Source organism: Mastacembelus armatus, chromosome 3 (genome assembly GCF_900324485.2).
Source record: "Mastacembelus armatus chromosome 3, fMasArm1.2, whole genome shotgun sequence".
Taxonomy (NCBI): Eukaryota; Metazoa; Chordata; class Actinopteri; order Synbranchiformes; family Mastacembelidae; genus Mastacembelus; species Mastacembelus armatus.
In genome coordinates, this window is record NC_046635.1 from 7,498,326 (window position 1) to 7,513,290 (window position 14,965).

At 38.5% G+C, this 14,965-nt stretch overlaps 2 protein-coding genes across 4 annotated transcripts; one reads left to right on the forward strand and one right to left on the reverse strand.

Annotated features, from left to right (window-relative positions):
- The first annotated feature begins 562 nt into the window (after positions 1 to 562).
- cenpq (centromere protein Q) lies at positions 563 to 7,558 on the forward strand. The gene is made up of 8 exons (XM_026320628.2): positions 563 to 999; positions 1,096 to 1,162; positions 1,279 to 1,387; positions 2,841 to 2,909; positions 4,809 to 4,938; positions 5,438 to 5,557; positions 6,423 to 6,497; positions 6,909 to 7,558. Exons 1-8 carry the CDS (start codon positions 877 to 879, stop codon positions 7,086 to 7,088), a joined length of 873 nt encoding a protein of 290 aa, XP_026176413.1. The 5' UTR covers positions 563 to 876; the 3' UTR covers positions 7,089 to 7,558.
- A 1,571-nt stretch (positions 7,559 to 9,129) lies between these two features.
- LOC113138225 (C5a anaphylatoxin chemotactic receptor 1) lies at positions 9,130 to 14,169 on the reverse strand. Of its 3 annotated transcripts, none has more exons than XM_026320512.1 (3): positions 14,033 to 14,169; positions 12,989 to 13,149; positions 9,130 to 11,619 (listed from the first exon to the last, which is right to left on the reverse strand). In XM_026320512.1, the coding sequence occupies exons 2-3, from the start codon at positions 13,121 to 13,123 to the stop codon at positions 10,675 to 10,677; spliced, it is 1,080 nt and encodes a 359-aa protein (XP_026176297.1). In that variant the 5' UTR covers positions 13,124 to 13,149; positions 14,033 to 14,169; the 3' UTR covers positions 9,130 to 10,674. The 3 variants fall into 3 exon arrangements, with proteins under 3 accessions (XP_026176297.1, XP_026176299.1, XP_026176298.1); XM_026320514.1 differs by having other exon boundaries at positions 12,989 to 13,138; positions 14,033 to 14,161; XM_026320513.1 differs by having other exon boundaries at positions 12,989 to 13,168; positions 14,033 to 14,091.
- Between the last annotated feature and the right edge of the window lie 796 nt (positions 14,170 to 14,965).

The following is a 14,965-nucleotide window of genomic DNA, read 5'->3' on the forward strand; positions in this document are numbered from 1 at the left end:
TTGTAGTGCAATCAAAGGAGGACATTTACTCAGGAACAAAATAAGTATGACAAGAAGTGCAGCGACAGGTAGGAAAGGCCGAATTGGACATATATCAACCTGCAGAGCACAGGATTGATCATGGGAACGCATCAAACTGCACACTGAAACCAGTGTCAGGAAACAGGGACAGTGGGGCATATTCTGGTATTGCAGGAGAAGACAAGAGGAAGGAGATGATTAAAACATTGCAAAAGACAGTGAGCAGAAGTCAGTGTATGAGATGTAATTAAACATTGTGACAGTATGGAGGGCAGGAAACTTATAATTGGGTTCCTAAGAATGACTGGATTGGCTTACATGGATTTAAGGAAAAGGTCATTAAGGAGTAAAGAGACCAGGGACAGTAGTACAATATATTATAAGGCGTTAAAAACCCAAAGCAGAAGAAGTATCTTTTCTAACATTCGGCGGAAATTTAACAATCAAATTTCCGGAATGGGTTGCTGTTCACAAGAATACAACCTTTGATAAACATTTGCCTGACAAGCGTAACGCAGGGTTTAAGTGCTGTTAGTAGGCGCAGGCGCATTGAGCGTTGAACTGTTCGAAAACAAGAGCGGCAAGAAGAGGTTAAGCCGCGGGAATACAGCACCGTGTCTAGTTTGTGATTTTATCCACTACACTGAACGTGGCCTTTTTGTCTTTATATAACTTGTTTCAGCTCTTAACCTTTACACGAAGAAAGTTGACGTATGCTGTGGGTTCAATAATTCACTAACGTTAGCTGTTAGTGTTGGCGTTCGGGTTGCCAGACGTCGTTACGCTGAGTTTACATTTGCTAACCTAAATATTTGTTATCGTTCACGTGTTAACTAGCTAAGTTAGCTGGCAATTATGAAGCCCGTACGAGGTTCTAACCGGGCGGCATCAAAAGCACCTAACTTGAAATATAATAAGTCAGATGGACGAAAGGGCGAAACGACAAAGAAGACCAAACCAAAAGCAACAGGAAATCAGGTAAGTTAAGACCGGATAACTTCACAGTCCAGGTGTTGTCTCAGTGTCCGTATTGTTCTGGCATTATCTCAGTAACTTGCCGTCTATTTACTTTAGGACCAGGAGCTCAGTGATAGTAACCAGGGTCAGAGCACCCACCCAAGAGCAGGACAGAAAAGGAAAGGTTGGGAGAGCTCTTTTAGTGTGGTGTTCCACTTCTTCATGTTACTGAGAGAGTTTGACCACAAAACATGACCTATGCATTGTTGTTAACTTTATGTGTTGCTCCCATTTGAATAGCTGAATGCTTATCTTCAGTCCCTAACCAAGCCAAAGGTTGTGAAAGCTGGAAGCAGATGCCGATGTCCTCCATCATAGCTCTGGAAAACATGATGGACCTGGCAATACTGTGAGTTACACCCTGGTCATTTACACATAAACCCATTCATTTCTAGTTCTGGCTCTCCTGAACCACTGAAGGTTAATAGCCAATAATATTAATTAAATGATGAGATTTAGTGTTAAAAATGATTAACAGCAAACCAAGTCCTAAAATATCCCTGACAAAGCACAGATATGACTCACATGCTGTAGCATGTACTGCTACTGCTGAGGCCAGTAACGATTAAAGAAAGGATGACAATTCCTAAAGACTCTTGGTCACAAACTGTGACATATCCCAGGCAGGGACTACTAAGTACTGGTTTAGTTTGTCTGTGACATTTGATGTGTTCCTTAATTTTCTGGGATTAGATGAAAGGGCAGCCTGGTAGACTGAATAGCTGAAGGCTCATCTTCAGTCCCTTTGACCTCATGGATTGGGTTTGGTTCTGATATGCATTGCCAGCTGTGAGACCTTTTACAGAGAGGTGTGTGCCTTTCCATATCATGTACGATCAGTTTAATTTACCACAGGTGGACTCCAAATAAGGTGTAGAAAAATCTTAGCCCTGATTAAGAGAAATGGGAGGCACCTGAGCTAATTTTCTAATTTTTTAAAGTTGTTGCAAAGGGTTTGAATACTTATGTAAATGTGATATGTTGATTTTTCCTTTTTAATACAAATGTTTCTAATAGGGATGCATCAGTACATCAGCTTAGTATTATATCAGCTGATATGCATGAGTTTGACTGACAGCTATCAGCAAATTTGGCCCCATGCGCTGATGTTTATTAGCCCATCCAGCTACAAATACGAACAAGTTGTTTATGTTGCCCAGCATTGTTTTTGTTTTTGTTATCTTCCATGCATGCAGTACAGTTTGCAAAAGGAAGAGAAAATGGCAGCTGTGTGGGAATATTATACCGTTTCCAAGAAAGAGCAGTGATTTGCTGTTTGCAACGTATGTTCTGTCGAGAGATGTTTAACATGACAAATCTAATCACTCAATTAAAAAAAAAAGACAGAAATCTATGATTACGTGAAAGCCAGCAAAAAAAGAAAAGATGAAAACAGAGAAGAATGCAAAAGCAAGTGCTACTCAGCCCTTGTTAACCATAGGATTTGAGAATAGGAAACAGTTTCCAGCAGACAGTGCCAAAGCAAGAGAGATAACACAAAAAGTTATGTAGCTCATCGCATTAGATGGCCAGCCTTTCTCTATGATAGAGGATGTGGAATTCAGGAGTCTCATGGAACACATGGAGCCCTGGTACACTGCCCAGTCACCGTCATTTTGCTGATGTGTGTCTCCCTGAAATCTACAATATTGTGGCCACACATATTCACCAGCTGCTGTCTCGTGACATTTCTGCAATCAGCTTTTTTTTTATTAAAGGTTCTCACAAATGTGTAAATTGAATTCAGCTGAGTATCGGTATCGATATCGGCCAACCTGACTTTTGTCTTTATGTATTCACAGAGCAACTCTTGCTTTGAAGTGGACTAAGAAGAAAGAGAGCCAGGAACATTTGAACATTATGAAAAACAGGTGAGAAGTAAATTAGAATTTAAGATGCAAATGAATGTCGTAAACCTTGTTTTCCATATGTTCATATGTTTATTAGCCCATCCAGCTACAAATAAGAACAAGTTGTTTATGTTGCCCAGCATTGCTTTTGTTTTTGTTATCTTCCATTGTCTATAATAGAGAATATACTATGCTGAAGCTACTCTACAATGAGTTGTATAAGGATTAAATAATAAAGCAAGGAAGGTGAATTTTGTTAAATAAAATCAAACAAACAAAAAACAAATACAACTAGACATAACCACATTTACTCACATGACAAATACATTATAATGAAACATGTCTGAGAAAATTCTCATCCAGGTGAAATTATCTAGCAGCTTATTCATGGTAACTGGACTTCTAGCTTTATAAAAGTCCAGTTGCCATGACTCAGCCTCTAAATATTATGGAAAAAATATAAACTATATCTAAAATATAAATATAACAAAAATATATAAATAACTCATATGAAAATTACTTTAACAAGTAGATCTAATTAACGTCCTGCATTTTATTTACGTCAAGCACTGGGCTTTGTCTGTGCTGCTGGAGTTGTACATGAGCGGTTGTCAAGCTAAATAGTATTTATCTGTGCCGTCAAAGTTCTTTATGAATGGGTATCTGCTGATACAGGGTATGAGCTGATACTTCCATTTAACTATCTATCTGAGCTTTGCTTTATTAACACTGCATGATTTGTAATGCTGTTGATAACATACCTGATAAAACAGGAATAATAGTATCATGTTTTTTTTTTTTTTTTTTTTTAAATATAAGACATGAAAATGTGTGTCGAATCATGAAAACATTCCTTGCAGCCAGTATAACTCTTTTTTTTTTTTTGCTTTTCCATTCTATGTTTGTCAAACAGAGCTACATAGCTGTACCATTATTAGTCCTATAATCTGAGGGCATTAGACTGATTATATCTGTAGTCTCTAACAAACTAATTAGTGTGTAGGTTATAACTCTAATATTTGCATCTCTAACAAACTAATTAGTGTGTAGGTTATAACTCTAATATTTGCAGCTATTTTCATTGCATGCTCAGATCTGGTCTTGTCAGTCATAAGCAATATGTTGTTTTTTCTCCAAGTCTCCTGAGGCTGGATATGCTGTCTCTGTATTAAGTTTTTTTTCTGTTTGTTTTCTGTTACTTATTTTTACTTATTTTCACTACTGAGGAGATGCACTGTCCTATGGCTGTATTTGTAATTGTTAGCATGGTTACCAGTCCTGGTGAGATTTTGAATGTGGTTTACCTTTTTCAATAGCAGAACCCAGATGTTCCAGTTTCACCACAGCTCTATAGCTGTGACTGAATTCACTTCATTACATATGATGCCAATTTTGTGACATCTAAAAGCAAACGCTCACAGAACAGAGAATTCATTCATAGTGTTTTTCTTTAATGTGGTACTAACTGGAAAGTGATTTGTAGGCTTTGTTGCTACTGTGAAAGTTAAAGGTAAGCTATTACAGTGTTTTGGAATAGGACTGTGATTACATTAATCTTTTTGAATGTTTTAGTTTTACTATCACAATGCTTCGCTAAGTGGAAGTCAGTAAAACTGAATCTGTTTCTAGTTCTGGTAACCCCACAATGCAATGCTCTGCATTTTAGAGTTGTGAAAATTACCATTGTGCGACAACACCCTTGAAAGTATTAACATAAAATGAGTATTAAGCAAATCTAAGTTTAGTGCTCAATATTGGTTAAACTTTCTAGTGTCCATTAATGAGGGAGTCTTGAATGAAGGAGTGATTTCAGATTCAGTATAGAAAGCATTTACTAATATAAACAAGCTGTTCAAAATGTGAAACAGAAAACACTGAATATGTCTGTGTTTTAAACACATCTTGTTTGATTTTTTTCAGGTTCCTTGTTCAGTGCCAACAGCTCAAAGTTCCAGTGCAGAAACCAAAACGTTTGGAGTGGTCCTCTCAACGCCATCAGGAGGAGACCACTAAGTCAGTGGCTGCAAAGAAGGCTTTAAGTACCCTGGAGGTGAGAAAGACTGTAGTCTGAGCAGAGAGATGCAGCTATGCTGTGAAATATTCATTGTGATATTTTCTGAATTTTATCTGCAACATTTTTGCTAGTCCATTATTTTCCTCTCTCAAAAAAAGCTGAACACTTTTTGGTTTTGGCTTCTCAGAGGTGAATTTTAGCAGCTCTTTGCTATTCATTTACTATTTTTTTTTCTGCTGCTGCTGCTAACTGTATACCTGTAAATGAAAATTTCTCTTTGATAAATGATTGACGATGCAAAAATTAGTAAAAGAAATAATCATTACCTGTGGCCCTAAATTCAATAAACAGTTATTACAGTTAAGTTATTACATGTTTTGAATTAAGTTTTAATCAGCTTTTCTAGCTGCAAAGTATTGCAGTTATCTTGAATTATGTGTGCAAGTCAGTGTATTTGATTGTCTGTAATATAAGTACAAAAATGTTATCAGCAGTTGGTTTGCATGATGTCATATTGTGTTGTGTGGGTTTCCAGGAAGATTTGAGGGCTGTGGTTAGTGCTCTGGAAAGTGCAGAAGAGCAGACAGTCTCTTTACAACATACATGCAGCATGCTGAGAGACCAGGTGCAGGAAGAGGAAGAAAAAGCTAAAGAGGTAAAAAGCACTTACACAAGCATACAAAAATGAAAGCATCAATGGCACTAAAGATTTATGACACCTGATAGCCACTTCTTTTGGGCTACATGACAGGCCAACCAGGAGCTTACATAGGAAGAGAGTCCTGGCACATTCCATCATGTACAGTATATTGGTAACTGATAGGCAATAGTAAATATCAGAAATCAGTTTAAAGCTATTATGAACATTATAGAAATATTTTTTTTTTATAGAAGAGAAGGCATTTTAAAAAATGCTATGTAGAACATCTTTGAATGTTTAGAGCAGACTAAAATGTCAAAATCAGCACCAGCATTACACATCCTGTAATCGATTTGGTTGTATCATTTTCACATCACTGTGTTTCTCTGTAATTGGTTTTTGGTTTAAGTTATTCTATTCTATTCTCTAACAGAGCAAGTGCTTTACACTCATTATCTCATTATCATTATCTGCAAAGTTACGTTGTTTTCAATGTATGTGGATGAGAAATGTTTTGTTTTAGGGTAAAGTTTTACTGCCATGAGAGGCCTTGTCATTACTGTTTACATGAAAGCTGAGGACATTCAGGGACAGAATTGGTTTCTCCACATCATCAGCCTGTTTGACATATGTGAGTCCAGGCATGTTTAGTTGATTTCATTTGAAGAGCATGGTGAAATAAGACTGTTATGTAAGTTATGACAGTGTGAGCCATGCTCTTGAGAAAATAGGTCTGAAGGTTTTTGTTAGTGTAATATACTTGAACCACAGCAGAGATGTAGAGATTTGAATACTAAGGCCTTTCATCACCTGGTAGATTGTGTGAAAACAATTTAACCTTCTGTTTATGCAATCTTTTTCTTCCTGTCTGTGTTAACAGTTCTTACAGATAACTGAACAAGCAGTTCTCGATCTCCCGTTCATCCATCCCCCAAAAGACAAAACGACATTAGAAGTACGTGCAAGAAACACTCTTTCACAATATCAAGTATCTACTCGACTTTTCATATTGCATAATTTTAGCTTTCAGTATGAAAAAGATTCATAGTGTTCCACCACTTTTTTTTTATGAATAAGCAACAAATGTAGACACTTCCTCTACTATGTAACTGGAAAGTCTAAAGATGTTCTCTGTGGTGCAACTTCTTTGCCATGCTGTGCAAATATATGAAATATGTCTGAGGAAAGGCAAAGAGACAGTGTGGCATTTGGGGTTTTGTATTATCTGGGTTGATTTCATCAACTACAGCACAAAGCTTTGTTTTTATTTTTGGTTTTGACAATGATTTACAACACGCTGTCATAGTGCTGCACATTTATTTGAAACAAAAAGTCACAACATCACCGATGTTTTTGTCTTTTTCAGGATCGGATTAGAAAAATGATTCCACAACATGATTCTGAGACCACTGCCCACAAACTGGGAGAAATCCTGCAGTCAGAGGCCATACAGGATGCCCAGAAACTGCTTGCACAGGCACACAAACATGCTGATCAGCTCTTCTTTCATGGCTTCATCCCAGTCAATTGTTCAGGGGAAACCTAACCAAATCACTCCTTATACAGATTGGATTTTTAAAAAACCTTTATACCTGTATAAGTGTGCAAATATGGATGTACTGTTTGACATGCTAATGTATGAGGAAATTACTGCTCCATATGCTCTTAAGGTTACTCAGTTCCCCTTTTTGTGGTTGTGGAACACCTGCAATACACCAATGCAACCAAAAAATTGCAGCCACTGTCTGTAGAGTTAGAAAATTTGCAACATTGGTACCAACAGTAGCAGAGCTAAAGATAGCAGTGCTGCTCTATTTTAATCAGCAGGTTTTGTTCATATTTGAGGAAAAGCGAAGAAAAATCATAATTAAAAAAATAAGTTGGTTTGACAGAAAGTCCAGATATCTTCAGATGTGTATATATGTTCGTCTCTGCCATTTTTCCAACCTGAACACCAGTGTGATTTTAAAAAAAGTACTGTACTTGCAAATAAAATCTAACTGGTTGTTCAAAATTAAAGTTCTGCTCATTTTTTAAAATTATTTTTTTTTGACTTCAAGACAACTTAAGCATCGTAAGAGGGCACCATGCACATGATTATATGAAATACATCTGTGTTCTGTTCTATTCAGGCCAGGTGTGAAGTGAAAGCAACTCAGGAGTGTGGGTCTAATGACTCACATGATTTACATAGCTCACCTAATGAGCCTATGGGACTAGGGGTGGAGTGAAACCCACCTGGAAGATAAATTTGAGGTTCCATACTAGTTTTTTCTCAGACTGATGAAGCCATTTGGTTGAGTGGTGAAACGTTTTGACCTAAAAACTTAAAGTCCAGTTGCCCCCCCCCCACTTCCCTCCGCCACACACACGCACACACAAAAAAGAAAATTATGAATAAGATTCACAGTAAGTTAAAAAGCTGATAGAATGAGTTAAGCTCAGTCTGCACAACCTTATTGTTGAACACACAAAACCAAAATGAGGAGTAATGAGTGACAGTTCTCTAACAAATGCATGTAAGGCTAACACCACAGACACAATCCACCCAGGTCACACTCACCCAGATCGCACTTATCCACCCAGATCATACTTAGTCCACATCATGCATGCTACTAAAGTTAATTACTCTCAGCCAAAAACAACAAACCAAGGTCATATTTATATCACTAGACAGAAAAAGCCTTGGACAAGAAGCAACAAAATGGCCACCTGAGCCTCTCTAAATAGCGTCAGCAGACTCAGCGGCCATTCTGCTTCTGGCCAGCCATCTCCCATCTCTGCAGTCATTTTATCCAGGGGCACCCCCTATTCCTCTCATATAGGCACCATTAAATATTTAGGTATCACCATTTCCCCCGGGTTGTCAGTGCTATTCCATCTTAAAGAAAATATGCCACCAACATCCTCCACAGACAAATGGTTCAAATCAATAAATATACTATCACAAATTTCCACTGGAAAAATAAGAAACCATGAATCTCTTTAGCTACACAGTGAGAGGGAGAGAACTGTTGTATGTTACTGTATGTCTTTCAGTCTGCTCTATATTTTCCTATCAAATAAAATAAAGTTATTGAACACGCTGCTCAATTTCTTTCTGTGTTCTTCAGGTGAAAGTACTGTCTTATGGTGAATGAGGAGTGAACAAAAGGAGTGACCATATTTAAGATTTCAGATGTCATACATACCTGTTCACATTTTAATCTTTTTAATCTAAGTTTGAGACTGACTTACTAGGTTTTAAATTATGAATTAAATTTGCAATAGGCATAGAGACCTTTCTACTTCTTGGGTGTGCACTAAGGTAAATGTGGATCAAGCAACCATGAAGACTATGAAATCTGACATTGTGCTATGTGCAGCTTTATTTAAGTCTTCTCTGTTATTTGTCCCTTCTACCAACACAGGAGTATATCACTGTACTTCAAAGGCTGTGATCTGCACTGTGTAGATGTTACAGCTGTTGCTACTTGTTACAATCTCTGTACGTCTAGTCACCAGCCACTATCATTACAGGACAGCTCTTTTAAACAGTAAATGAGACCAGCCAGTAAAATAGTTATTTTAACATAAGAGGCAGCATGTATATTCAAAGAAGTTTATTTTTTTACCATGTAAAAATACATGAAGCAACATGAAGCAACCATTTTGCTAATAAAATCTAAAGTAGATTTTCATGTAACGTACTACATTCTTTCAGTGAGCAAAGTGAAATCCTGTTTATCCCAGCCCAGAATCCCCAGTAGCAAGAGGCATACAAGACACTACTGCTATTATTTTCTGCTTACATTCACTAAATTTTGTAAAGTGACATTCCTCTAAGCCATTGGTGCATATGCTCATTGACTTCAGGGGCAATATGAAGCTCATTTTTTGTAACACACTTGGGTAAAAATAACTAACCAAAAAAACTAACAAAACAGTCTGTTGACAGTGAGACAATTATTCTGTAACATACACCATCAGAACAGCTTCATTGTCACTTGGCATTGATTCTTCAAGTCTCTGAACTCTTCTGCCAAGAAGAACACCATTATCCCAAAATATACTCCCTCTATTGGTGTTTCGGCCAATGAGTTTGACCAACACGAGTCCAAAATCTCCCACAGGTGTTTATTTGGGTTGAGGTATGATGACTGTGAAGGCCACAGCACATGATCCACATCATTTTTATATTCATCAAACCATCCAGTGACCCCCTCATGCCCTGTGGATGGGGGCATTGTCGTCCTAAGACCACTCCCATTGAGACAGAAATTTTTCAATGTAGGATAAACATCAGACCTGCAGAACAAGTTTGTTTTGATTTTCAATGATTCTTCCCCCTAAGAACACATGAACCCTAATCATGCTGGCGAACTATGCCCCAGAGCATAACAGAACCACTGGATCCCCTCACTGTAGCAGTTAAGCATTCAGTATTCAAATATGGTTACACTGGAGCTCAAAATGTTGCACTGAAATGTGTGGACCTGTGCTTTTTATTTAAAATAAAGTTGTTTCCTTCCCACAAAACAGTAGACAAGAGAATGCATTTTAATGCCAATCATGACCCTGCCTTCAGCAAGACACAACAGAAGCAGCATTTTTGGAGTATTTAGTCATGTGCTTTTACTGCTGACACTTACAATGTGACCCTGCACGCTATCATGTTAGCTGCCCGTACAGATAACTAGTCTGATTCACCGATGATATCTGTATGTATCCTACTGCACCTCACTGTGTGTAACTTTCACACATTGTGCCATTTGAGTTGTGTTTCTCTGAAATGTTGATTGATCATGCCACAGGTCCCTCAATGGAGGAAACACCTTTCGAAAAGGGCTAATCCAAACTACTCCAACTAACATCATTTTAAGTCATGATAAAATCAGTTAACAGATTTATATGTATACATGGAGGAATGTAATAATGACATAAAGTCTTTCCCTGTTTGCTGCTGTTTAAATCCATTTGAAACTTTATCTTAATAATCTCTTAAACCTGTTCTGCTCTCGCATTTTGGGGGATATGAGAAGATTGCTTAAATGGAGTAATAACCAGTTAAAAGTAATATTTAAGACATTTTATGTTTATCAAAGGCCAAACACCAAAGCTCCTTTAAATGTAAAAACATTATTGTTGACGCCTCACAACTGTGAGTTCTTAAGTGACTTTCGTCGAATGGATTCACTCGTATCATCGCTGAAAAGTCGTTCAATAGTGGAGACGACTGAAGCTTTGATGGCGCGGCCTAGGCCTCGGGCAGCAAACACATACAGCACAGGGTTAAGAGCACTCTTGATGTACACCAGAAACAGCGAGATGTATGAGCCTTTAAATGCCCTGATATGAAGTGTGATTTGTTCTGGTTGTCCCGTGGTCAAGGCCCGCAGAAACCGACATACAAAATAGGGCACCCAGCAGGTGAGAAAGAGGAGCATGGTGAAAAACAGCACATGGTACATTCTGGTCATCCTGCGGTTGGTTGAAAGGCTGGAGGAGGTGGGTGTTGGGGGCACGGCCTGCTGAATGGTGAACAAAACAGCCAAGTTACTTCCCAGGAACACCAGCAGGGGCAAGATGAAACCTGCTGTTGTTTCTGTAATAAACAGTGCCATGGTAAAGTTCCCACTCTCCAGACACTGATATTTCCCTTTGTCTTCCTTCAGTACGGCGCTGTAGAAGTAGGGGATAGACAGGGCGGTGGCTAAAAACCATAAGACTCCACAGGCCAGAGGAACAGCCCAGGAGGGTCGGCGTAATCCAGCCCACACAGGCCTCATTAGGCAAAGGCATCGCTCCAGGGACACAGCACAAAGAAGGAAAGCTGAGGCATACAACCCCAGTCCTCGCAGAAACACGGTCAGGTGGCATAAGGCACGGCCAAACGGCCAGCTGTTCTGGTGAGCGAGGTATCCTATCATGAGAGGTGTACGCAGGAGCAGCACCAGGTCAGCCAGTGCCAGGTTCAGCACATAAACACGGAAACTGCAGGCAGCACGTGTCTCCTCACTGCTGCCTCTGCGCACCAGGTGCCGATTACTTCGCAATCCAAGTGCCCAAACCACAAGCCCATTCAAGGGTACGCCCACCTTCAGGAACCAAAACAACCAGCTTATTAGATTCTGAAGACAGAATTTTAAAAACTTGACATTTAGAGGAATATTAATAAATTTGTCAAATATGAAGCCATGTACAGCAACCTGTTAGTTTGGCCTAACATAAAGATTGGAAACAGGGAAAAGTAAGAAGGGCTGAGTGATGGCGGACAAAGATGGTTTTGCCACCATTGCAACCCTCTCCTCCGCCCTCACATGTATGGCACCATTGAATGTCACTAACCTTGTGCTCTCTCTCTCCCCTAGTTTGTGCTCTCTCCCTCTCTCTCTGTCCTCTCTCTGTAACTTCTGCAGGTGTCTCTGGTCCTGGAGCTGTATATTCCTGATGTGCAGTTACTGGTCCCACCAACCTGCAGTGTCTATTTGTTGTTTAATGTTGTTCTTTTCTCTCTCCTCTATCCACTCACCCCAACCAGTCGAGGCAGATGGCCTCCCAAACTGAACCTGGTTCTGCTGAAGGTTTCTTCCATTAAAGGGAGTTTTTTTTTTTTTTTTTTTGTAAAGTGCCTTGAGATGATTGTATTGTGATTTGACACTATATAAATAAATTCAATTTAATTGAATTGAATTCAAGATGAACATCAACCTCAGCTGGAAATTAGAAACTTTTTCCATAGGTTAACATTAGTTAACAAGGTTAATGCTAACACTCACGACTAAACCTAATGATGTTATCAACTTCCTGTTATCAACTTCTGATGCTAGGTTCCTTTATCAAGGGCTTTATCAAGGGTCTGACTTTGCCTGAAATTAAAAACATCCGCCATGAGCATCTCTAAAACCAACATGTGGTGTGTAATATTTCAGCTCATTAACGGAAACCACAGTGGCAAAGTTTCAATAAAACCACAACTTTATTCTGTAGAGAAAAAGCTGAGCTTTATTTGACATTGTTGCCTAAGGGTTCGATTAATCTGTTCTAGAGGAAGTTTGAATCTGATTCCAGTTTTTGTTAAGTTAAACTAAGTAGCTCTTGACTGCAGCTGCACATCTACTTTACATTTATGAGTGTGGTATTGATCTTCTCTTCTAACTGGACAACATAGTGACTTGTGTATTTCCCAAAATGTTGAACTATTAAATTATAAGCAACATAATAGCCTATGTTCAGCTACTGTATGTACATGTCAAGTGGAATTTATAATCAAGATATTGATAAAATTTATTCAATCAGTCATTGGCCATTAACAATGTTTCCTTTGTGGAAAAAAACCCATAACCAACTGATTGCTCCATTATTATAGTTATCATATAGCAGCCTCAATGTCAGTGTTTAAAATCCTGTATAATATGGCAATATTTATGACACAACCTGGCGCTTGAGCCATAGAGGATTTCTCACCAGGAAAATGATCAAGGTAGCTACAATTTGGACTGCCACAGCTGCGTCTGTCTCCCGAGAGCTGCTGGAGTTGCTGGGGCCGGTTAGAGGCAGGTTCACAGGGCCAGTAAGCTGGGTTCCATTCATATCAGCCATTGAGGCGATGTCAAACTGGAGATGAGCTGAAACAGTAGATATCAACTAGATGCCACAGATGCATACATTTCTATATTTTATGAAAATTTTTGGACCAGTTTTGCAATTGACATACACGTTGAAAAAATGTGCAACATGCATTATTATATATAAACATGGGTTGAATAAGTCACTTGCCTAAAGCATACACAAACGGATGTCCACATCACAGACCCACTTCCCTTTTAAATGAGCTGCTTTGTTTCATTATTGAAAACCTGTCTGTCTCCAGAATAAATGTAGAGTATGTTTATGCAAGTAAATGAGTGCTGGACTGCAATTTTGCAACCACTAGACAAAACCTGGTAGGGACAGTGGATTTACTGACTCAAAGCTTACCCTAACCCTAACATTAACCACCACGCTCACTCCCAAACTCTATTAGTAACTTCAGAAAAATTAATGGTTAACCAAAAATTAACTAGGTCATTGTCTCTTAGTGGATGTTGCGTCTTCACAACCTAATCTTTGTTCCCATAGCATTTTTAAAATAAGGACAGACACACACACACACACACACATGTATGTCAGGTGTTGTATTAGCGGTACTTTGTAGAGAAACAAATCTGTTTCCTGCGGCCCTCACTGTCCCAGGTCCCTGTGTGAATGTACATCTAGACTGGGCCTGTCTGTGTGCAGCTGGAAAGTGGAAGGAGAACAGCTTGCACGCAAACACTCCTATATTAAGGAACACACCTTGTTTGGTCTCTGCAGTAGCAGTGCTAACCTGTGCCAAAGTTACTGATAGCAGTTGTGACTGTGTAAATAAAAGCACATAAAGTTCAGATTTCTAGACTCTACAGTAAGCAAAATGTGTACATATGTCTTAAAGCCAGTGTCAAAATCTGCTTCAAAGAGTTTGCTTCTTACCTCCTTTATTTGCCTTGTGTGTGGGAGAAATAGCAGGAGATGAAGAAAAAAGGTGTGCCTGTTGGCTATTATATGAACAATTTTCTCTCTCTCTCTCTCTCTCTCTCTCTCTCTCTCTCTCTCAGTCTCAGTCTGTCTTTCCTGTGTGATTGCAACACACACTCCTTCCTCCAAGCATATCTAGAGAACATCAGAAACATTAGTTTGGGTGAGATTAATTTTCAGCCAATGAAATGCTATTTCCTTTGTGTCTGAACCAGTTTTATTTTTCTATTCTGTATGTGTATCTGTACACATTTAACTTAAATGTGAAGAAAATGATACAAAACTGACAGAACTTATTCCAACTGATGTATAGTTAAAAAACTAGAGACCATTTAAAACTTTTTAATATTATATTAATATTTCTAGGATAAAATTATACAATTTTCGCATCAGCAAGCGGTCAAATGAGTGGGCTCGCTTCAGTAATGCCCATTCATGTTCTGTAGTTTGCTACTTTATTACTCTACTTGCTTTTCTGGACGAAACTTTGACACTTTTCTTAAGTCATTTAAACTTTTCTACTTTTAAAAATTGGTTTCATATTTTAAAGCATGGCCACTGTGTGACTACAAATGAGGGGAGACAGAGGGGCTGAAATGTACTGTAAGAACAAAAATGCAATTTCTGTTTTATAACTGAGCATGTTGTAATTTCATGACCAACATCTAAGCTATCATGACACACCATATTTGGCTTTTTTATTTATTTATTTTTTGCATGTTTTGCTCCCTGTGTGACAGTCAGTGGCAGATGGCATTATTATTGTGAAACTGTGCTTTTTAAAAAAATATTAAAACTGCTTTCTCTGTTATAACTCTTGGCACAGAGACACATACTACAATATAAATTTACCACAAGACTCCTTTATGTCACTGTAGAAGCTGAACC

Excerpts from the sequence above, each read along its gene's own strand:
- cenpq (XM_026320628.2), top strand. The coding sequence starts at position 877 with ATGAAGCCCGTACGAGGTTCTAACCGGGCGGCATCAAAAGCACCTAAC. Across the intron at positions 4,939-5,437 it reads AGGCTTTAAGTACCCTGGAG|GAAGATTTGAGGGCTGTGGT; the intron begins GTGAGAAAGACT and ends GTGGGTTTCCAG. Across the intron at positions 5,558-6,422 it reads AGGAAGAAAAAGCTAAAGAG|TTCTTACAGATAACTGAACA; the intron begins GTAAAAAGCACT and ends CTGTGTTAACAG.
- LOC113138225 (XM_026320512.1), bottom strand. The coding sequence starts at position 13,123 with ATGGCTGATATGAATGGAACCCAGCTTACTGGCCCTGTGAACCTGCCT. Across the intron at positions 11,620-12,988 it reads CTACCTTGATCATTTTCCTG|GTGGGCGTACCCTTGAATGG; the intron begins GTGAGAAATCCT and ends TGGTTCCTGAAG.